The sequence below is a fragment of the Micrasema longulum genome, unplaced genomic scaffold, assembly GCF_059751315.1.
Source record: "Micrasema longulum isolate JH-2025_06_02 unplaced genomic scaffold, ASM5975131v1 h1tg000040l, whole genome shotgun sequence".
Taxonomy (NCBI): domain Eukaryota; kingdom Metazoa; phylum Arthropoda; class Insecta; order Trichoptera; family Brachycentridae; genus Micrasema; species Micrasema longulum.
In genome coordinates this window covers 557,475-583,052 of record NW_028277247.1, presented here as the reverse complement: position 1 = coordinate 583,052, position 25,578 = coordinate 557,475, and the positions used below count along the sequence as shown (strand labels likewise).

The 25,578-nt window shown below is 30.6% G+C and overlaps 1 protein-coding gene across 2 annotated transcripts; it reads right to left on the bottom strand.

The window, feature by feature from the left end:
- Window positions 1-24,045, bottom strand: anchor (integral membrane protein GPR155 homolog anchor). Of its 2 annotated transcripts, none has more exons than XM_088226640.1 (15): window positions 23,882-24,045; window positions 23,534-23,623; window positions 19,181-19,470; window positions 18,420-18,724; window positions 17,945-18,066; window positions 17,700-17,865; window positions 17,046-17,273; window positions 16,368-16,520; window positions 16,112-16,286; window positions 15,286-15,480; window positions 13,689-13,830; window positions 11,755-11,950; window positions 9,269-9,444; window positions 9,058-9,183; window positions 1-8,224 (listed from the first exon to the last, which is right to left on the bottom strand). In XM_088226640.1, exons 2-15 carry the CDS (start codon window positions 23,617-23,619, stop codon window positions 8,032-8,034), a joined length of 2,553 nt encoding a protein of 850 aa, XP_088082766.1. In that variant the 5' UTR covers window positions 23,620-23,623; window positions 23,882-24,045; the 3' UTR covers window positions 1-8,031. The 2 variants fall into 2 exon arrangements, with proteins under 2 accessions (XP_088082766.1, XP_088082774.1); XM_088226648.1 differs by having other exon boundaries at window positions 13,689-13,827.
- Between the last annotated feature and the right edge of the window lie 1,533 nt (window positions 24,046-25,578).

Genomic DNA, 25,578 nt, shown 5'->3' with positions numbered 1-25,578 from the left:
TGGAATGCAACAACAAACGATTATATATTTTTTAACATATAAATTCATCTAATAAAATCACATTGTATCAACAGCATTATCTGGGTACACGGTTGTTTATAATTATATTATAATATATTTAGACTATGATACTTGTAAAAAATATGTAGCGAAATGTAAAACATTGTTATAAATATTTAAAACAAATTAAGGAACCTGACATAAATCTCAATTTTTTTTTTATTTAAAGTTAATTTTCAATTTCACATATGGTTAAATTGTAAGGGCTTGAGTGGCAAAGCCGTTAAAACAAAAATATTAAAATATAAATAGAAACCTCAAATAATATGTCCCTGTAAGTTTATGTATTTTTTAAGTTTTATTTTATATCAATAGTCTTCTTAAAAAGCTTTTAACTTATCGAACGCATATCTTTTAAAACAGCTGGAAGCGTCTTTTAATAACATATCATTTAGAATAGTTATAAAATATGATTGGATCATCGGGCGCATTACACGGGGACATTTGCAACAGTGAATCGACTGCCAATAAACCGATAAGCTGTACATCTTCATTGTTCCTTACTTTGTTTTAAAAATGAATGGTAACATTAATTACATATATGGTTTGCATTTACATACATATCGCGGGGTAATCACTACATCAGCACTTGTGAGTTACCCACTAAAAACACATCTTTTTATCCTCCTCTAAGAATACTACAAATAGATTAGTCATGGATTCAAATCATGATAATATGATTGAAATGAATCACAAATTTTCTATTAGCATTCGTGGAGGAAGATACAAATTGTATGTGTTATTAGTAGGTATTTAAAAAATGCTGATTTTGAAGTTAAGGTAAATTTAAGGGTAATTACCCCACGATATCAATAAATAAATATTAGTAAATAGTAAAAAAATATATGTATGTATTTTTATACATATGTAATTACAACAGCACACTAATCTTTGGATATTTTAATACTTAATCAGATCTGGTTATTGATAGCCACTGATTGTAGCCTATAAAGATATAATTTATAAAAATACCACTGTATAAATAAGCCAGTTATAATACTGGCACAATTCAATGGTACACTGTTTTATTATACATAGTACGTAGTTTCTTAGAGGTAAAACACAGTAGAATTATCTAGAATTATTAGCAGCAAAAACCTTTAAATAGACATCGATGTTAATATTAGAAAACAAAGAAAACAACCCTTTGTCACAGTAAAATTTAAGAGTAAAAATGGACCGCAGAGAAACCCCGTTGAAATTCAATTGGTCCGTAGGAGTAGTTGAAGTTAGTTTAGATAAATTGAAGATAAATTAAGAACATACAATTTTGTTTACATAATATGTTGTTGGTGTATGGTTCTAATTTGCTAGGAGTTTCCTGTTTATGTCAGGACATTTTTATTAATACACTTTTTGAAATAGACTATTTTGGTTAAAATAAAATATAGTATTATTATATATTAGGTGTATAATTTTGCTTCCGCCGTTTTCCTGTGGCTTTAGCAGAAAATAGTGGTTGAAATAAAAAGATCATACATGTTATGCAATAAACTTGGGCAACTGTAACATAGCCTCATAGAAACATTAATCGATTTGTGTCTTCATCATAAAATTATTCTTGATTGAAAATGCCAGTTTACGAGCCTAATTCTTGTCATTTGTGGGAGGTTTTAATTTTCTGCTTCAATATGAAGAAATATGCGGCTGAGGTTCATCAAATGTTCTCAAATACTTACGGTGAGGCCGCTATAAGTGAAAGAACATTTCGTGAGTGGTTTCAACGCTTCAAGAATGATGATTGTCACAATGAAAACCACCATAGCGGTGGAAGAGAGAAAATTTTCGAAGATGCCGAATTGGAAGCATTACTAGATGAAGACTCGTGTCAAAGTCAAGAAGAATTGGCACGATCATTGGGAGTGGCTTAGCAAGCAATTTCAAAACGCCTCAAACACAATTAATGCGTTTGAGCTGAACATTGAAACACAAATGACCACAATACAATGAGAGATACGATAGTGATTTTGCAGTATGACAATGACATACTAGGAAATGCTGAAATGGGAAGTCCTGCCCCACCCATTCGATTCCCCAGACGTTGCTCCCTCTAACTATTACTAAACGCCCTGGCTGACCAGTACTTCTGGTCTTACAAAGAACTAAAAAATTGGATCAATTAGTGGATCGCTTCAAAAGATGACCAGTTTTTTTTTATTTAACGCGGGATTCCTACTCTGCCCGAAAGATGGGAAAAAGTAGTGGCCAGCGACGGACAATTCTTTGAATCATAAATGTATAACCAGTTTTTTATAATAGGGCCTCAAATTTCAGAAAAAAAATAGCAGAAGCAAAGTTGTACGCCTAAAATATATTATTATTTTTTTATTTAAATCCTTTTTCGACACTTTTTCTCAAAGGATCCACTCATATAGACACATATGATTATCTTATTTTTGGGAATATTTCGCTGCCGACTGGTGCGTAGTTGACGGTTTGAAGTAAATCTTATTTGACTGGGACGCTTTATTGAAGACTGTTTTGTATAGGGGATACAATATCTCTTCCTACCATATAATTACTTCACGTAGGCTAAAGCCGTCTTTTTACTACTAATGACTATAGCCGTTATTTTCTAAATGAGAGAGATTTTGACGGCTATAGCCGGCATAGCATGACATAATATACATACATATTTTTAAAACTTTATTACAGTTTGAATATATTGTTACAATATATTAAAACTTTATATAAATTAGAAGCGCCTTTCCAAAAAAAATAGTGTTCTATAAAATTGTAAAGCAGGCTCTCTAAATCGGCCTATGTGAGAGCCTGCTATATGACCTCGTATTATTGTTGTGGAATGATACTAAAAATTCAAATACATATTGAATAATGTTTCAATAAAAGATTCCTATAGATTTTTAAAAGGAATAATTTCATCCACATCAATAAAGGTTTCAGCCCTTTTACTTAATACAAATCAATAGATAGAAAAAATAAACAAATGTTCAAACATGGGCAGAATTACAAATATTACAATGTGTAAAGTGGTCATGTAAATACACTAAGGACGAGTCATAAGTCCTGTAAAAGCCTAAACTCCCTTATTTAAATTTCAAACAAGATTCTACATCTCTGTTAATAAAATATATATTCACATTACAGCAAAACCAAGATCTGCACATCTAGAATTGTTTTAAAGCCCAAGGGTATTTCTAATGATCAACAAATAAGCATGCCTAATTTATATTTTCACCCACAAATTGCTTAGATTTAGACATTCTTGAAATAAAACAATTAATTCAAATATATATGATTGCAAAGATATATCTTTTATATATATTTTTTTTTGAAACACTACTTCTATAACTTTCAGATAAGATTACATAATATTTAAGTATTAAATACATTTTATAAAAAGCCCTGGGGTTTTATTAAAGTTTCTCCTAAAATATGTTATTATACTCGTATTATGGATTATATTATTTTAGCGCATTTTATTAAGGCCATTAACTAACAATTTTCATTGTTTTGATAATATTACCAAAAGCCATCACTTTATAATAATTTTAAGCCGTTTTAATAATACGTATTTCAGGGTTACAATTTCATAAAATTTTTAATTTATATTTTTAAAGGAAGAAATACTGTAGAGTAAAAAAAATATTTTTAAATCTATAATTTCAAATCCCGAGAAAACAATTCATGGCATTGGCCACGCCCCTAATATGTCACAATTCGGTAAAAATTTTAACTTTGTGACCACTTAAATTTAAATAGAACATTGTCATGAATCTTGATGTCACAATTGTCAAGGCCAAACATGTCGCATTTTTGAGGGAACATTTTTTTCAACAATTTTATTATAAAAGTTATATATGAAAACATTTCTCCATAATTCCATATTGATTTTGAAAATACAGTTAATTATTCTAAATCCATTTCATATATTTTTATCGGTATTCGTAGTATGTGATATTTCCCTATGGTTTTTTCCAACCACTAAAGAGGTAGCATGAAAATAATACCCCCCTTTAATGATTTTAGAATGTTTTACTATCTGCGATGATAGGAAAGAGGAATTACATTTAATTTATTTATGCATATAAAATTTCAACTCCTGTGTAAAATTTTGAGCATATTGTTGAAACTACATATATGTTGAGAGAAAAAAAGTTGTCGTTGTTATGTTTGATTGATATGAGACATAACATATCTACTAAAAACATTTAAGAGAAAATACATTCGATTTTTTTAAAAATGAAAAGTCTCTTTTCATGTTTCAATCACTCTTTGCAGCTTATTATTACAAAATATCTTAGACAAAATTTTGACAATGTTGTGGTGTTGCATGACAAACATTACAACATTATAATATTGAGAATATATTTTAGAGTACATTTAGCACAAGTATTGCAAAAAAATATTATATAAATTTGGCAAAATATTTCTTAGCTCTATGAAAATACATGAGCGTAACAAGGATATATATTATGCAGATAAAAGCACTTATTAATACTTTTTCTTTAATTACTACAATTGTTATTTGTTTATGATTTATATGCAATTGTCGCAACAAAAACTTTACAAATTAAACTACCAGTTTTGTAAATTCATCAAATAAAGATTTAAATATCACAAAACTATATTTTGAATACAATTTTTTTATTTATAGCCATTTTTTTAGTTGTCGAGTAAAGCTACTTTAAAAGATATAAAATTAAAATAAAACCAAAATAGTTAATCCTTTCTTAACTATGCAGAAACCTCTTTCATTAAAATCAAGTAAAATTAGATTAAATAATATATAATCTGTGAATATTTCGAGAAAAAAAAACTCATAATTGATAATGTAGAACACTGTAAATACCTTAAACTATATGAGTACCATATTAACCTAGGTGAGAAACGCTTAATTAGATCCAAAATGTCGGAAAACAGTGCAAACAACAAACTGCATAACAATCCAGAAAAATTACAAGATTTATACTATCCACCTTCAAACAAAAGATTAAAAAATCGATTATGAAAAAAAGCATAGCTGTATTAACAGCTATCCTTTTTTCAGGCTATAAACTCAACCCAAATACAGTAAAACTCCGTTTATCCGAACTCCATACCGGATTGCCAAATATCTAGACCGTTATCAGGAAATAAAAAATAAAAGAGAAGTTTTTCATTAAACTTCAATTGAGCAATTAATTTTTCTGGACATGTTAAAGTATGTTTTTTATGTGATTCCAATTCATTGTACTATTTCAAAAGGAAATAAACGCAATAAAATCATTAATGCGGATAGTTGGAGTAATACTGTATTTAAAAAATATCTTTTTGAAAATCTACACATTGAATGATATGTTAATTTTAAAAATTCTTTATCTTACTTTATGTTGCAAGAATGACATAATTTACTGATAATGTTTTGTATGAAGGTAAGACGAGAAACTTGATTTTCAAATCCAGCCCAGACTATGAAATATTGCTGAGAAAAAATACATTACAACAAAAACATGTTTATAAAATGTGCTAATAAAATAAAATCGGTAAAAACTTGACACATTTTAAATACACGCATACCTCATCATTCATAGATTAATTTGCCAACCATTAATTAACACAGAATAAATTTAACTTCTTTTTTAGAAAAACTAAGAGTTTTTTTATTTTTATTCTGATGTTTTTGTAGATATTTTTTGATCAAACTCCATAGTAAATCATTTCAACTTTTACCATCAGGTACAATTTTAAATTAAAATTTATCTTTAAGATATTTATATAAAAATTTTAGAGGTCTATTAAAAAATGGTGTATATAGTAATATTATTGTCTCAAAAGTGAGAGATATACAATAGACTTTGTGACTTCCAATAATAAAGATAATAACATTATGTAACAATAAAAACAGAACATTAACAAATATGTTCCATAACATTAAAGTAATACTGTTATTTCATTTAAAACATATATTTACCACAGCAAGGCAAATTGAAAGAAAAGTTTACTTGTACATAGTAGACATATCGAGCAATGATTGTCAAAACATCGTAACCGACAAAAATAATATTTTACGGGAGAGTATTTTTTCTTCTTATTTATTAGGGAATATTTGTAATTTGAGAATCAAGTTTTGTTCCAAATATTTATTTTATTGAAATCAAAAGTATAATTCATAATTAATTAAGAAAAAAATATTCTCCGATAAAACACTGTTTTTGTCAGTTACGATGTTTGGGCGATCATGACTCAAAATCAAATTTAGAACAAATGAAATTAATTTAAATTTTTTGAAACACATACAACCATATCAACTCACTACATTTATTTGAGCTTTAAAAGTAAAAATATAATATTAGATACTAGACTTCATTTTCGTAGTTTTCAATTTCAGAAAAATGTTTTAAAAATAGAATATTTAACCACTTTGCCCTTGCCCAACCTTAATGGTGTTTAAACTACAGATTAAAGGGTGTATGAAGGATAAATGACAAACCCATTAATGGGAAAAGACATTACATATTAAGTTCAACTAACTGATTATAAAACACTTAGGCTATGGTTTCCTAAGAGAGCAATGTCATCATCAAGTGACCGTCATGTAGCAGTGGAGGATGTCATTAACACGTCTGTACAAACCAGATACCGCTGATTTGTTAGATAGCGTTGATTGTAAGCAGAACGTCAAATAGCAATGGCGCCATTTGCAGAACGAAGCTGCAAATATTTTTTCCCTGAAAATGCGCGCAAACATATTTTGGACTATCAAAAATGACAATTTTTTTATTGATTAGTTGATTTTTAAACATATCACTCTACCCTAAATGATAGTTTTCGACTTCCGATGAATCCTTATCTTCCAAATATACCTACTCATAATGCTACTAGATTGCCCATTTTCTGTGGCAGAACATGTTTTATAAAAAATATATAGTTTATCAGTTAATAAAATTAGTTGATCACGGCCACTAGATAACGGGCACTGCTACCTATAAGTTGACATCTGTGGTCACCCGTTTTGTTATGCCCGCTGCATCACGGCATATCATGTCTACTAGATATCGGCATCGCTTTCTTAGGAAACCCATAGCTTTACGGTCTACTTACTGCTAATTGATATAAGAACTGTGACATAAGAAATTGACAAAGTGATGTGATGGAACTCTTTGAATTAAAGGATATATCATGATTAACACTATCTGTCAGATAACAGTGAAAATTAATTCTAGAACTTAATACCTATCATCTTATTTGTCAGATTTCTCACTGCGATAGTTTAAACATATCGAGAAAAATAATTTTAAAGCGATAGTAAAATCTACTTCACATAAATCTGACATCAGTTCAACAGCCAAGAAAAAATACATAAATATTTATTTACCTAACTAAGAAATATAATAAATCACAATTGCTTTAACAACTAAGTTGAAGTTACACAAAACATATGTAAAACTATCACAATCATATATAGGACCTTTTGGTTATGGAATAATCTATCATCAGTAGGAGTTTGTGCATTATTTTAAACTTAAAATATATTTAAAAAGCTATAATTCAAACATCTTTGGATAAATAAGTTTGTATCTGTAAATAGTATACGTTAGAATAAATTAAGGTATCAAATTTGTATGTGCCAGTGTTTGTATGTAAGAGGGTATTACTACCACGAAAACAAGAGGCTAACTAGTAAAACAGCAAATTGTCAAATATATTAATAATGCAGGCATTTTCTCTAAAAACTTAGGTGTAAATTATGTTGTTGGCACATATAAATTTGGTTCCAGTTATTATTTCATGGTAATATTTCAACAATTATTTAAAATACATCTCTGACATGTTTATAAAAACTATGGGATTTAAAATTCTGTCCGAGTAACTCGACAGATTTAAATAAACCTCTTTCAAATATTTAAAAGAGACTTGCGATTTTGTAACTCATTTTGTTCAGTTAAATGGTTTTATTTACGGAAGTTAAATCCGTACCAGAGGTGAGTCAGAAATATAATTTATAATTTGTAAAACTAGCGTCCAAGTCTAAACAAAATTGTAAAGAAGTGGAGAATCGTGGAAATGATGGGCGGAATTAATATGCGCAATAAGTCGCCCTTCGAGCAGGTGACGTCCGTACGTGACAGCTTCCGCCGAATCCTTAGCCAATCCTATACTGCATATCCAGTGCACCAAACACGAGCCACGAAATACGCCATGGTAGGTCTTCATGCGCCATCTTAACATATCAAAGAAATTACTTTAATATCAAAGATACAAGAAACATTAAAAAAATTAGTCATTCAATAGATGGAATACAAGAAATTAGGAAGCCCCTGTAGTGTGAAGGCTGAGACGCTTGTCTCACGCATGGAAGTACTGAGTTCCATTCCCAGTGAGATAACAATAATTAATTGCGAGTTTTCAACGGTCTGGATGTGTCACCACTATGATTAGGCATCCTTTAGCCTGTTGTGGGAAAAAAAAACTCTATGATAAGTTCCAATGAAAATAATATACAAACATAGTTTGATAAAATACTTACAAAATGCAACAAAACACATTTATTAGCAAAAGTTGTAAGCTTAAATATGAATGACTCATTTCTCAAAGGTTTATAAGTTTTCGCAATAATATAATCATATTGAAAAATGTGAATATATATTATAAAGATTCAATTTAAGGGGCTCTGAGCACACATTTATACTGTTTCACAAGTTTAAATAAATTTAAATGACAAGACACTTACAAATAATGTTAATAAAATACATAAGACACGACAGAAATAAAAATTTAAGGCTTTTTGTAGATATTGTATGCTCCAACTAGGGAGCGGGCATGGAATGACGATGAAAGTAATTTGGTCAATGAAACACCTCTATAAGTTGTTTTAGTATCAAATATCTGTTATATACATTATTTTCTTGCTTCCTGATTAAAATCTCTGTGCGACCGTCTAAGTTAAACATTACGTAAACACATCATTACGTATTTAAAAATGTTATTACTTCGTAGAAATGTCAAGATGGTACATATGTATATTGATTTTATAAACATTCAATGTAATGATACCTTGTGTCTTTGGCAATGGCGGCTTTGCATTTTTCTAAATGATGGGTGATGAATTGTTCGCAAACATGCTTTGTTTCAAATGACAACTGATCCACAGGAGTCAATGTCAAAATATCAGCTCCATACCTAAACAAAAAGTGAAGTGTGAGAATTACCATAGAATCAAAATACATGCCTCTAATATAATAAAATATTATATATTATTATTTACCAAACACGTCTCCAGAACTTAGTCAGAGGTACAATAAGTTCTTGTGGATCTATGCCAAATGCTGCCCAAAGGATTAAACTTTGTCCATAATTTAAAATGATGTCCAAAAATCGGAGTTCTACGTAGATTCCAGACATTTCATCCAGAAGTAAACTCCATGTAGTGTAACCCAGACCCTGAAATATTCCAAAGCGTTTAACTTCATGTTGCTGTATAAAGTTTTATGGTTTTGTTCATTTTTATACGATTGGTCACAATAAATTAAATTGAGTGAATGATATACAATATTTTAAAATAAGCGCAGAATATTTTATGATTGCTTGATTTAAAAATGTAAGGATGAGATTATGATAATGCAGATGCATTTTTGCTAGTAAAAGGAGTCCCAAACTTTGAAGAAAAAGAAGAAATGGGCCCGGTGTCAGTGCAAGAAGGTCGGCATTTATTGATCATTTATTTACTTGCTATCCTTTGTTCTTTAACATATTTCACCTTATCAAATTTAAAAGTAAAAAAATCCAATTTTGATTCTTCAAAATAATTTATAAAAAAAACTCATCTGCTAAAAATTTACATGATTCTGGCTTACGATCTAACTGCTCGTTGGCTTTATGACACAGTTACACTGACACCTTTGTGAATGCGAATATTCACAAACTAATATTTCAACTATTTTCTTATAGACGATCGAGATTTTAACTGAAAAATGTAATAGCATTTTTTTAAACAAATCTAAATATGTACATATATTGTTGGCGATACTGTAATATGGCAAAACTATAAATTGGAGAACCTAAAAACTGTTCTGTTAATATAAATATTACGTAGGGGTTTCTTTTTATTTTTTTTATGATTTCAACCATCCATATAAATAGTTTTATGAAGGCTGGGATTTTTAGAAGATCCAAATAGGAATAGCAGCCCCCGAAAAGTTCACACCATTCTCACACTTATGGTTTTACTCAATCAAAAACACCGCTGGAGTATTAGAGTAACTATGATAGTTCGGAGTTCAAATAGCAATAATTTAAGACTAACAGCTCTTAGTCCCTAAGACAAATTTATGCAGTAAAAACATTTTTGTAAAACATGAGGTTATGCGAAATTGCAACATCACAGACGATATGAAACATTGGCATCGCTTTAAAGAGTAAAAATAAAAATGAAAAAACTAAAAGACAGAAAACATGGTTTTATGACATGTTTTTAAACTACATACTAGGCTTTCCTGGAAATTCTGTTTTTCGGGTTGTGACTTTATCGGATGTGCGATATTATAGTTTTTTTTTTTTTCTGAATAGGTATTTGATATTTGCAAATGAATGAGTGAAGCACATTAAAATTTCACCATTATCATCGTTTCCCATCTGCACCCAATGGTGCATAGGGTGCTGTATTGGTACTCCAACCGCAGTGTATCAGAGATCATTTATAATTTACAAGGAAAAATAGTTGCTCTTACGCTTTAGGAACTGGGTCCAAGGGCTATAAAATGCAATTAAAAACTGTGCATTACATCAATATTTCACATAGTTTTTTTAGGCAGCATGGCAGCATTTAATGGCAGCAAAATGTACTCACCAGTACACCATGAGGTGAATTAATTTCCATGTTTATTTTTATTTTTAGATTGTATTTTAGACTGAGAGTAGCCATCGAGTCAAAAATACACCTCCGGTTCTAGGTTTATTTCACACTACAAAAATGTATTCTTTATTCTATCCAGAAACAGGATTCTTTTAGTATAAAGTTATTTTAATCCTCTATCTCACAGTATAAATTACACAAAGATACAGTGAGAAACAATGGAGACTAGTTAAGCATTTCCATGAGGGTTTTACCATTGTGGATTTGTATATACACCCGAACCTCTTTTCAAACAGTTTTAAAATACCACACAACAATAAAATTAAACATTAATTTAATAATGTTATATAATGATATTATTTGTTTTTGGCAATCCCTATATTGTTCTTTTACTTACTGAAGGGTGATAGAGTGTAATATTTGTTACAATTTTTTTAAAGTATTTTTTTGCCGTGTTCTATTTTTTAATAAAATAAAAATAAAGTGTAAAGAGGTTCTGGTGTACCTGCTTTTTGCCTTTATTTTGTTCATGTTCTTAAGTTTCTTTCTTAATATTTGCGTTTTTTGAAAATATTTAGCTTTTCTTCTTATTTAATTATTATTTTATATTCTTTATGATTCTTGTAACTCGCATACTGTGGACAGTTGTATAAATGTACGAAACTCCGGTTTCCGGGCAGTATTAGACATCAAGGGCGGAGTAATTACAAAACTTTAAAAAATCACAGAAATGATAATATGTTTTTAAAAATTTGATTTAGTTTTGATAGTATATTAATAAATAAAATAAAAAGCACCGAACTTCCTCATTACTGGTCCAGTTATATTATGTTCTGTATGTGTCTGTGAGTGTCGCTAGTAATTTGTTAGGGTCCCAAAAATAAATAGATAGTTGTTACCAAGAACATAGAGGCTGTGTAAGCGACGATTACGACGGTGTGTCTCATAAGCTGGCCTCCTCGACCTTCCGACTGTTCTGGGGGGGTGAGGCCTAGGGCCCCCGCGTCCCTCTCCCGACTCTCGAGGTAGGGGCAGGGCTGGGCCGACCCAGGGGCACAAGAGAGGCTACTATTGCCAGGAGGACACTGGCAGTCACTGAGAAAAGAAAGATTATAAACCTTCAAATTAGGAATCTCACATAAAACCTATTTTTATTATTCAAAAAGCAGATCAAATATGTATATATATATTTAAAGTATAAATTATTTGAAGAGTCAACAATATTTTGAGTTTCTCCAAATGATTGCAGCGAAAGACTGGATTTCACTTGGTAAGGAGTTAAAAAGAGTTACATATCACAACAGAGATAGAGAACATTTTCTTTCGCCTTTTGCCACATCAGCTCCTAGGTGGAGCATGTGAAGGCCACCAAACGACTAAAGGAGACCCTATAGCTAGCTAGCTTTCTTGCCTCCTCTCACGTCAATCCTACGTTCCTTAATTCTGCTGAATAAAGCCGAAGATCATCATCAACGGCCTTTCAGGGTGGCCGTCAAAAGCTGTTAATGCACTTTTGATGGCCTTTTAAAACAACCAACCACGGTTTCTATAAATTTCAAAATTAGTTAATGAAGCAATTTTAACGGCTTTTAAAATCAACGAGCCTGGCTTCTATTAATTTCAAGATTAGTCCATGAAGCACTTTTAACACCTTTTTATTTGAAAGGTGAAATTGTTTTGCGCAAGAACGATGGAGGTTTGCGACATAGATAGTAACGGGATCTGGTCGCGGCCATGGAATCACTTGACAGTACTTAAGTAAACTCTTGTGTGCAACATAGGTCTGAAACGCAATGAAAGGCAATGTTACAATGCGACCGGTAAATTTCGTTTAGTCAAACATAGGTCTGGCCCAGTTCAGGGACTTCAAGGACTGTTCGGGCTTGCGAGATGAGCTTCAACACGTCCGAGTTGCGAAGGGCGTGCGTGCACAGTTAGATCTTTATTGGCTACAATTTAACGCTGGTGCAGGGCTGTCACAAAGTTAATCCAACATTTCAGAGATGTCCACATTTTATCAAAGGAATGGCGAGAATTATTTCTAGACAAAGAGTTGAATAACTGACATTTCATTTTAACCGAAGACTAGAGTTCCAGAAAATACTGATTATTAATAACTTTAAGTTCCTACAGCGTAAATTGAAGAACTGTTACATATAAGTTATATGTGTAACATAACAATGAAGCAATAAGTGCTAAAATAAACTAATTTACTCTTTAAATTCATGTCTTTTATTTCTTTGTGTATTTTATTTAACATTTATTTTAGCAAACTCGTCAAGTTTAGCAATGAAAATGCCTAATTTTGGGCGTTTTGAAGTGACTTCTAAATTAGTACAATAAGCTTCGGTTTCGGCCGAAACTAGAACAGAACCGAAATTTGGTTTCGGATGAAAATCTTGTTTCGTCGGTCTCTAGTTAAAATAGAACATTTTAGAGAAGAAAATATGTATGTCTAGACGTTTACAGGGCATATGACCTGTAAGCAGCCACTTTACGCACTGTGTAAATTCACCATTTTGCCTATGTTTAAACATCTATATTTCTTCAATTCTTGTTATCCAATAAGGATTTCGGCTCTTTAAATTCACAAAAATCAACAGATAGAAGAGTTTAAAAAATATAGATGCTCAAACATAGACAAGATGGTGAATGTTACACAGTGCGTAAAGTGGACACTTTAACCAGCCAAGGACTTCTCTAAAATATTCTCCACCTCTGTTGTCATGTTTATTTAAACACAGAGATACATAAAAAAATTGAATAAGAGTATATTTTTTTTAGAGAGCTACACAATTAAATTTTTTTACTTTACAACAATAATAGTACATACTTTTTTACAGGTGAAGCCAAATCCTCAATATCCACAGTTCTGGAAGTACCGGGAATAGGAAGGCCAGCATTCTCACAGTTAGCACTTCCTCCACAACAGTTACCTTTTGTCGGCGTTCCGCTTATAGTGCCGTATGTAGCTGCTGAAGAATAAAACATGCAATGTAAAAGATAAAAACTACTTTAGGCTAATGTATGCTTAACAAAATAGATTTATATTTCATTCATTCCTTAAATTTTATTTTATTTAGAGAAAATATGTTTAATTTTATTTGATTATAAAGTCAAAGTAGTTATTTCTTTATTAATGTTTTTCTCAAGTAACAATATTTTTTCTAGACCTCATTAGGTAACCTGCATCGAGGCATTTATTTATTTAAAAAAATATTTTATGTAGCTATCTAGTAAAAATAGGTCCAATGTATGATTAAGCAATTCAAAATAATAGTGACAAAAAAAATACAAAAAATGTTTTATTTATCAACCTTAAATATCAAGAACACATTGCATCTAATAACTTTTATATCTCTGTATGTATAATAAATACTTGATTAAGATTTTCGGTATTCTTTTGTTAAACACTTACATATCCATTCAAATATTTTATTATTAAATAATAAATACTTGTTGGGCACAGAAAAAGCATTTCATCAGAAATTGGAGATAAATCACCTATACAATCAAAAGCTTACCGATGTGTCGCATTGCTGCGGCGATGCTGAATACAAAGTAAAAAAATACCGAATAGATGATTGTCTCAAACACTCACTACATCTCACTCTCGATGCTAAAGATATACTCGTGAGTGAGAGACAATTTCACGCGTGAAGCAGGCCAGCTTGTAACACTGCCACAAAAAGCTCTCTTGCTCTCGGAGCTAAGGGTAAACTATTTACGATATTAACAAAATGACTGAGATAGGACAATAATTAATTGAGTAGACAGGCGCCGTGGCGCTGTTGGTTAGACGGTCAACTGTGAAACTGGCGTCGCAGGTTCAATTCTCGCCAGTTGCAAGAAAAAATCCAAGAAAGATTATTTCTCAATTGGTCTGGGTGTTGTGGTGTATAATTCATCAATTATTTTCATATCCTTTTTTTCCTACCTGCTGACAAGCCTCTAAAATAGAGGCTTAGCGGGTTATTCTTTTTTTTTTAAATTTATTAAAGTAGTATATTTCGATAAATAAATTTAATAATGATGGGGACATTTGAAAACAGTTATAAGAAAACATATCAAAAAGCCTTTATTTTAAGGTTTTGAATATTATCATCTAACTGGACATAACCTGTGTTTGAATCTATCCATTTGTGAGATTATTTTAGCAAAAATTTTGGTTATTTTTAATTATAACAGACAATTATTTTCAAAGGATAGAAGCAGATTTTCATTCAGATTTTTTGATCATGATATGCAGCAATCCATCTTATTATATCTAGTTTTGGTTACTGTTTTCTGTCCATTCAAGGGTTTGTGAAATCTATTAGACTCTGCAATACAAATATAACGACAGACAGCTATTTAACTTAATGTAATTTATTTTTGGCGAAAATAATAGAAAGAAGGATACTCCATGGTAAAATAAAATCTATACACACCACTTCCATTGTTTATTGATCCAGTGATGTTGGGTGTCTTAGAAACTTCTTCAATATTTTCAATCAAACTTGTTGTCTCATTTTCACAAGGATTAATTAATTCTTCTTCACGTCCTGATACTTCGGCAGATAGAGACAAGTACCTTGCATTGCGTTTCCAATACCGAACATATAAAACAAGGCTGATAATTGACACTGAAAAATTGACATAATATCTAATTTGCACATTTGTTGAGTATGAATTTATTAATTTTTATTTTACTGCCAAGTTTTTGTAACTACATATATATAAAGTTGATTGGCTCCCACTAATGCTACACTCAGTAGACAAAAATATAAATTAATGAATAAATAATTAAATTGACAGGATGAATTAATTTGTATGATGATTTTCATTCCAAATAACACTTCTACTTCCTGTTGAAGTTTAAAATTGAATACTGGAATTATGTTTTCTTCAAACAAAAACCCTAAATATTAATGGTTAATTCATGGGGTAATTACTACAACTAGGTAACTTCAAAATCAGCAATTTTGAATTACCCATTATAAACACATACATATTTGTATCTTCCTCCATGAATGCTACAATTAGGCAAGTTGTGATTCATAAAAATCATAATATGACGATTTGAATGCATTATGTACTTGTCTTTTTGTAGCATTCATGGAGGATATTAAACTAATGTGTTTTTAATAAGTAATTCATAAAAACAGATTTTAAAGTTACCTAGTTGTAAAAATAATTGATTTCATTTAAGTAAAGTGAGCTTTTTTTTATACAAAAAGAAAAATGACAATTATAATATAGAAATCAATCAAATACCTGATAGACAAACAGCCAACCAAATTACTCCGACAGCATTCATAGCACTACCCTCGTTCAAATCTCCCGATGAATATTTTATAATAATCATAATTGAAATTATTACTAAAGGTATGCCCCATCCAGCAATACAAAGCCACGGGAAAATCTTCACCACAAAACATGGACCGCGGCACTAGAAAAATATTTTGAAAATTATTATAAATTCTTCAAATGTATAAAGGCGGATGCAAAGCCTAATTCATTTAGTACTTACTTGTAGAAAGACTAGAACCATAGCCAAAATAGCAGTCCAAGAGCGGCTGGCCATTATTCCAAAATATTTAACAGCTTCGAAAGATATTTTTGCCAAGGGAAGTGCATTTTTAGGCGTCAAACCACCCCAAATTATTCCAATAGCCATTATTAGCTAGGCAAAAAAATATGTTAGGATTGTTTGTGAAAAAAAAAGATAAGAAAAATACTACAAATGATAAATAACCTTAAGTATTGTATTTTAACCCATAGCTATTTCACCTTTACGAATTTAAATTTACCTTAAGGATTTTAGAAGATACATAATTGTCAGTTTTATTAAAAATACAAGTTTACATTTTAAAATTGATTCAAATACTTTGATTTTAGAGCCATTTTTAAATACAATAACTGTGCTACAAAATAAGAATCAATTTGAGATAGATAGATAAATATTTAAAGACCTTTGCTTATGTGGGTGTAAAATAAAGTTTTCATATAAAACATTTAAGTGTGCACATTTAAACAAGCAAAAGGTTCACCGACAGGCACTAACACATTAACATAGGCCATTGAATATTTAAACGCAGTGTACTAACATACTTCTTCAAACACTTTTTAAAGAGAAAGATAATAATCCATATTTCTATTCTACAGTTTAGTTCATTTGTAAACTAAAATTTTAATTTTAAAATCCAACCTGTGTAACAGCCAAACAAAACGTAATTCTATGAGGCATTCGGTTGTACTTTTTCGTTATTATGAAGAAGATTATCATCCATAGAGATGCAACAGTTGCCACGATTGAAACATCAAAACCAAAGGCTGACAGTTGGGGGGCGTAGTCCTTTGTAATGGTGACCATGTGTGCTGATATAAACATCAGAGGGGCAGATATAAATGTACACGCTACCATACATGAAGCAATCTAAAATGAGAATATATTTAGTTTAAATTTAACAAAAATATTTTGAATACAGTAAAACCTCATTTTTACATTTTCTTGCTTTTTACGCTGAAATAGTCCCATTTTTATTCATACATTCTCATACAAATATTCCCCCCAAAAAATGCATATTTAATTTTTAACTACCCTGGTTTTACATTTTAAAATTGAAATAAATGTGACAAAAAAGGTGAAATTAGATTGGCATAAAAACTGCACGCCGCGCGTTCCTTACAGTAGAAAAAGGCAGGTAAACAACAAATAAAGGGTATGCCAACTGTCTCAAACTGAATTTTGTTAGACATAAAAAATATGCACATAACATTTCATCAGCATTGACAAGATAAAATATCCTTATTGTGATAAAACAATATAATTTTATATTGATAAAATAATATTTTTATTTACCAGATCAACATCCAAGGAATACTGCGTGGCAAAAACGAAAACAGCGGGAGCGGAAGGAAATGTTCCATAAAGAAAACCATACGTAGATAGATCTTGTGTGTCAGTTGTATTGACTCCAGCATGTAAAAGACTTACAGTTTCTCGCATTATTATAGGCAAAACCATTCTGCAAATAATATAAAAATTAGATTCCCTAACTTCATTATAAAATAAATATTACGTTCCATGTGTAAAGTGTAACTTACAATTTTACAATAATGAGGACAACCGGTAGTAATAAAGCTGGTCCTCTTAATCTGTGAACTTTTCCTACCATACGCAAGCCAAGCAAAAATAGTGCAGTCCCAGAAAAAGCAGAACCTAATACCTAAATAATACAAATTAATTACAAAGTAAATATATATTTATAAAACGGTGTGTGCAAAACTACAAAACCAAAGTAAAAACTTCCGTGGCAATTGCAAACAATTTAAAGTAATATATACATAAACAGTGACATAAACAGTTTTATGGATGTTATTACATGAACTGTGTTTTGACTGGGTTTGTGTTACATTCACTCAACTAAACTCGGCTTCCCCGAATATGTATACTCTAATGAATGCTTCATCTTGAAGCATAGCAGATCAGACCTGGAAAATTTGTGTATGCGGTGCGCCTAAAGAAGTTTTCACTTTTAAAAAAAGATGATATTAATTAAAATGACGTGCATCAAAATACCTTTAGTATTCCAGATAGAAACTGGGGTAACGTGTGTTTAAAGATGGCGTTTCCAACTATACCGAGTGTTGTCATAAAAACAATTGGGTTCGTAGCTATTCCTTTAACAACTTTATATGCCATTCTGATGTTAGAATGCGGAGGTTTGGGAGTTAAGTCTGATTGGATTGCAGCAGTGATTTCTCTCTCTTTTCCAATCTCCATCATCACAAAGGCGATTGGATTCAAAATAGCGAGGGATATTGGAGCCATAAGGTAAAGATAAGCGGCATACTCTGGATGAGTTTGCTGATAAACAGCAACAACTGGGGAAAAATAATATTAATTAAGACATGTAATGTTGTTAACTAATCAATAAAGTTCAAAACAAATGGCAGATGTCTTTTAACATAAATAGATATGAAGATTGTAAACATAAAAAATTGTAAATAGATACATACCGATGTTACAATTAGGTAACCAAATGATAATTACATAAACATATTTTATACATCAGAAAGTAAGGAACCGCAGTAAACTCAAATTAATATTATTAACAAAGCAGGCTTGTAAGTGATAACTAGAAGCATTTAAAATAATAAGGATATAAATACATAAATATTTAATCGAGATTTTATTACTTGGCTTGAGTTTTAATATGAAATTCTTTATCGGTTGCTTGATTTGTGTTTCAGGCGCCAGTTCAGGCATTGAATATTGCAGTGAAAAATCACCTTCACGGAACTATATTCTTCATTCAAAAATACCAAAACATTGTTTACCTATAGGATATCCAATCGCAAAATCATTACTCTGTGTGCAGAATATTGCCAGGAGACCAGCTCTTCCCACATTCATGGGTCTGGCTACAATAAGGCACACAATGATGACCATCAGAAACACAACGGCTTTGGCCACCAACATGGCCAGTAGAAACCACCAGTTAACAATTCCAAAGTTTAGCTCGGCCAGGGACAGGAAAATCAGCGACGGTAGCGCAAAGTTACCGACAAATGTTCCCAGGCCTTTGGCTTCGGTTTGCGAAATAATATTGAATCGACCTGCAACATATCTAAAAGAAAAAAATATTACGATGATTATACATATCGATCGTTCAGTAAACAAGTTCGAAAAAATTAGATTTAAGTTGCAGAATTATGTAAAATTTTCTTCTCTATCTGATTCATTACTCGAGTAATTGGAAATTGATGGCAGAAAAATCTGATGCCAAAAAACTTATACAGAATCCAAACGTTTATGTAAGTTTAATACCGCCGAAAAACTAAAAACTGAAGAAGGACAAAAAAACATTGCGATTTTAAATATACAAATAAATGCAGTTTATTTTGGGTTGTTGATTTATACAAGAAAATCTACTTTTGATATCGTATTGTTAAATTGGCAATTACGCATGGCGTATTCGCTGTATTGCTTTTACGGAAATTAAGTACATCTAATCCACTGTATTGGATTTAGGGATATACGCGTGTTTCTTTAGTGGAGATGAATCGATGGATTGAGATGGCATTAATTTTTTTTTAATGCAAGCAGTCTGTTGGTCAATTTCAAAATTTAAATACACCAATCAATGCAGATGGTCCCATTCAACTGAAAATGTAAAAAAAAAATATTTTGAAATGTTCCGCTCATACGCTCATAGAACTTGCATAGACGAAATGGTGATTTGAAATGTTGAAATTCTAAATAGTGATCAGTTCAGTTCAGTTCAGTTCATTGACGAAAATCGGCATTTATTATAGTAAATAATACAATATGTTCTGTTTGCATAACAATGAAAAAGATACAATTAAGTGAATTTAAATGTAATACAATTATGTAAAATTAAATTATAAGCAAACATGTTAGACACTGTCTATCCTCATTAGGTATAGTAAACACCTGGAATTAATGGTTGTCAAACATTATTAAGTTTGATGCATCTTAAAATTTGATAACAATATGTGACCCAGTATGTTTGTTCTGGGTTATGTGGTAATTGTTTGAATAAATACGTACATACATGTCGTGAATAACAACTTAATGAAATAAAAAAACATGAAGATCTAGGGAGAAAACAATGAATCAATAAAAAAATATTACAAAAACATTATTTAAGAACTTATGTAATCATGTATATTGTGAAATAAATATGGTAGGTACTAAATATTTTTTTAGAACTAATACATTTTAAGGGTGCGACCTATTTATTTATTTATACAAACACATATATTATAAAAAAATAACAACGCATCCCTAACTCTATGAGGCCAAGAAGAGCCCTGTGTTGAGTTGGGATACAACATAATGAAAAGTGGAAGCGTACATATTATTAAAAATTACCAAAAATAAAATTATTAAACATACATATATTGAATTTAATAATGAAAAATGAATACTGGTATAGTTTACTGTCCGCCTCAAGGTCAAGTGGTTAGCCCTTTTGCCTATCAAGCAAGAGGTCTCATTAACAGTTCAAGACATGGTTAATATGAAATATCAATTAAAAACGGTGTTTTTATATTAGACTATTTTAAAGTCCCTGGACTGGCACCTGAAGCGTAAAATTGATCATCTAACCTTCATGTAACAAAAATGAGATATTGGTATGTTATGGATGTTTAGTGTGTTAAGTGATCAACAAATTTAGTCAATGATAGGTCATAAATACTGTAAACGCCTAGAGTGTCTTCATCTCAGTTGAAAGATTTGTATATATTTGATATAAGTAAATTATGCTTTTGGTATAAAAAATAAATAAAGCGGAATTGGAATCTTGTAAATAAGATAATTTCCTGTTTTTAAAATTAATTAAGTTCAAATATTTTTTTATAGTGAATTGGAAAGTTTTTATTAATTTCTGTCTAACAAATCTACTCAACTTTAGGGAGAAACATTTATCATAATTTACTTTTGAAACTTGGGGAAAAAGTATGTTAAGTATGGAAAAAAAATACAATGCTTATTAGTATTAAAAACTGTACATCCAAACTTAAATATTTCTAAGAAAATTATTAAACTCGTCACAGTTTATTTATTCATTTATGCTTTATTTAGTTAGTTTATAACATCTTACGAACTAATTAATAACATTCAAAAAAATTATCTAAATTTCTCAAGACCATATTTTTTCAAATGAGTTTTTAATATTTCAATGCTTTCTATTTCTTTAGATAACTCCATTGTACAGCTTCAATCTCTTGTTTGGTTTGTTCAAAAAAGATTAAACTCTCATAATAAAATATTAATTACAGTACTTCAATGTTTGTATTTTTCGAAGTACTTCCTCTTGCTTGATTATACCAATATAGCAACATGTGTATAACACAGCTCTCATATTTTCTTCCATTCCTTGTATGCTCCCGAAACGTTTTTGGTGTAATGGCTCGTAACTGTGTAAGCGATTTTACTTTAATTTCTTCTACACTTTGAAAATGAAAACTTTTCAAGATGATTTTTAGTTTGAGTAATGGGAAAATGTCAGCTGGAGCCACATCTGGAGAGTACAGAGGTCAGGAAAGGAGAAATATGTGACGGAAGCGACTTGATCTTTAGCTGAAGAAGAGCTAAATGTTGACAGCATGACAACACTTAAAATGGCAAATCCCTCGCTTCTGCTCGTATGGCAAGTTTTGGCCAATAACAGACCATGGAAGAAACAATAGGAACGGTGCATAGTAGGCAAGGGGGAGTTCTTCGAAAGTCATAAGGAATTTTTAAGATGGGTAACATCATACATGATAGATGTAATGAAGGCAATAAAGGTATCCATGATAGTAAGACACCAAATGCCGAACATTCTTTAAGTGGATCGGAAAGTCTGTTGACAAATGACAACAATCCGGCTTCTTCTGGCGAGTTTTTAGTGGTTTCCTCATTATTAGAGCTAATGGGAAGAAGTTCCTAAAACCGTTCCAATCCTTACATATTATAAACATAACAAATTTATAAACAAAATAGAACTTTTTTTTGTGTTTTTTTTAATAAAAAATAAATATTAGCATTTTTATAATTTACCGAAATATTTTAATTTTGGTGGCCTTTTTGAACGAGTTGTAAATAACTATTAGGAAATGGAAATCAAGTTGGGGTAGAGTGGGGTTCGAAACTCGGACCTCTGATCCACGAGGCTGAAACACTAGCCACGGGACCACAACCTGATTCTATTTTAATTTGGAAGTACATGTTTTTTGAAGTAATCAAATAAATAACTATCATTTTAAGTAAATTTGTACATTATAAGAAAGGTTAAAAAGAATACAAATACCATACAATTTAATTTTTTAAAAGTACTAAATATGTTGTAACAAAAGTTTGATTTTCATTGTTATGTACAAATACTAATTGATAATTTTAAAACCTTTTAAGCTTACAATAGATATTATTGTTGTTTTATGTATGTGAATTAGCAACCAGCCTGTTAGCCACTTGTCTGGCAGTAACTAACTACCTACAATATACAAAAGCTACCTTTTGGATATCTTTCCTCATTTTGTTAACCATTATGTTGAAACAGTGCATTATATGTCTACTTTTTTATTGTTTGCTTTTCAGCATGAACACTTGACAAATTTACCACTATGCACAATATTTTTTTTTTTTTAATTTCTGATACAATTTCAAGTTGCCAGAATGCCAATTATTCAGACGCTTTGTAGCTGTAAGGTGATTGGTAATTTATCTTCAATGTATAAATGTTATCAACTATCAAATACCTAAATTTTGAAAACGGGGTCTAGAATTCTAACTGCCCATGCGCTCAAATGGACTCCGATTTTTTAAATTAGTTTTTTAAGTACATTTGTTAAAATATATTATATCATTAAAACACTTAACTTCATTGTCAAATTAAAACATAATGTAAATGGGGGCTAGATTACTTACCGTCCATGCGCTCTGTAGCTGCAAGATGTGCTATAATCTAGCTCCTATTTGTTATAATTGAAATATATCATAATTGGAACCTGGGGAACTAGAATCCCAACCGTCCATACGCTCTGTAGCTACAAGAAGTGCTGTGATACGTATTTACTATACAGCGCCCTTAAGGTGATTTTCACAAAAATGGCGCTATGTAAATTATCAAACTACAATAATAATAATATGATATATGTTTTCTAATCTAGGTTAAAACTTACCCGCATATTATGACTGTGAAGCATTCTAATAATGCTGGATACAGATTATCTGTTGAATCATCGGATGTATCTGTAGTTCCCATCATGAAGCTGAAAATTACAGACATAATACTAAATAGCGAAAATGAAAATGGCAAATACTGAATTTCACGCACAATAGGTAACAGCACTTCCGTTTAGTTTACACGATCTTATTTGCTTTCTTTTAGCTTGGATTGGATTATTTTAGCATTAACGTGATAATCAATTTATTGCAAAAATCAATGCAAAAATAGAGTTATCACTGGTCAATCCTTTCATATTAAAATAAAAAAGAATTCTTATCAATAATTGAAACATTTTATTTACCGGAATACAGAAATCACTATTAAGAATACCGTTCACTGAATGTGTTTTGAAATTATGATGACTAACATCTTCATTTTATTATTAATTCGTCAACATATTGACAAGATGCGAATTCAGAATTTATAGCAAATTAGATATGTCACCACAGGCACAGATTACTAATACTAATATAAATGTCACTCATAGTACATTATCTCTTTGTCTATGAATGTCACCACATATAAAACTAAATATTATTATTACAGACGAACAGCTGTTTATTTTTCTTGAGAGCAGACAATATTTTTTAGTCTATGGTTCTATGAAGCAAATGTTCCTAAGATCGTATCACAAAGGAAAGATTGATAATTGGAAACACAGATTAAAGATAATTAGAAATGATCCACCTCTTGTGTAGTTGTTGGCTCGTTCTCCTTCCATACTTGAGGTCCTAGGTTCGATTCCTGTTAAGGTGGATGTGAAATATTTATTTGAATGTGATTCTACGCTGCAACAATTTATAGTTTATGGACTGGAACCTGAAGCGTAAAACTGCCCATTTTGCATTCATATCTTGGATATTCTGCGAAAAAACACTAAGTCAAAATTTTGCTGTTTTGACTTAATGATGAGGATATACTATTGAAAAAATACTCTACGATCTGCAAAAATGCACTAAATCCTATTTACACTACAAGTCGAGATATTTTCTGTAAAAAGTCAATATAACATAAATCCGTTCAGATAAAAAGCACCAAGGGCAAGGGACGCCGTATTGGTGGGCCATCAAAAACAATATTTCGGATATATTTAGAGGAGCTTATGGAGTAGTACTGACTTGAGAAAAGGTAGGATTGTTGGTCGGTGACATAATATCTTGGAGATGTCTAATAAGTGATGTCTACATGCTTTTCTATGGGGCAGCAATTATTATTTTCTTTCTTTTCTCTTTTAACTAATTAATTATTATTTTACCTGATGTAATAGGTACTTTCGTTAGATAAAATGAGTATATAACTTTTTTAATTAAATAAAAAAAACATTTCTCACAAAGTGATTATAGTAGGTACAATGTGAATTCAATTTGAATTCCTTACTGTGGTATTATGTATCAGCGAAAATGCACTAAGTCATGTCAATCTACTATTATTTTGAAACAAATGTTCTGAAAGTTCAGTTATTATTTATAAAACAATTGAATGAAATGAAGTAAATATATCAATTTACAATTTTTTCAAGTTGGCTTTGTAATGTTTAGTATAAAAAAAAGTTATTTCGTTACAAACTTTGAACTCCAATTATATCAGAAGTAGTAATTTTGTCTATTGCTTTTTCGCAGAATACCCTCGATATACATTATAAATAAACACTGGTATGTCATGATTGCAGTACCGATGCAATGTTTTATGAACCACGGAGCGCGGATAAAAAAATGATGGCGTAGTAGGCGGAATAATAATACATAAAAAGATATATATAAATGTTCTTCATCTTCTTAGTTTTTTTTTGTCTTTTTCACCTCTCAATGTATGAATGTTGAGGAAGCGATATTCATATGGATGACAGAGTAACATGGTGTTACATTTTTTCTGCTTATCACTGTGGATAAAAGTTTGTTTTTTTTTTATTTTTATAAATTTGTTAGTTCTTAAAATATGAATATCAATGGCCGTCGTTGGGGATTATTATTTTTACTTGGATTGTATTAAAAAAGCATG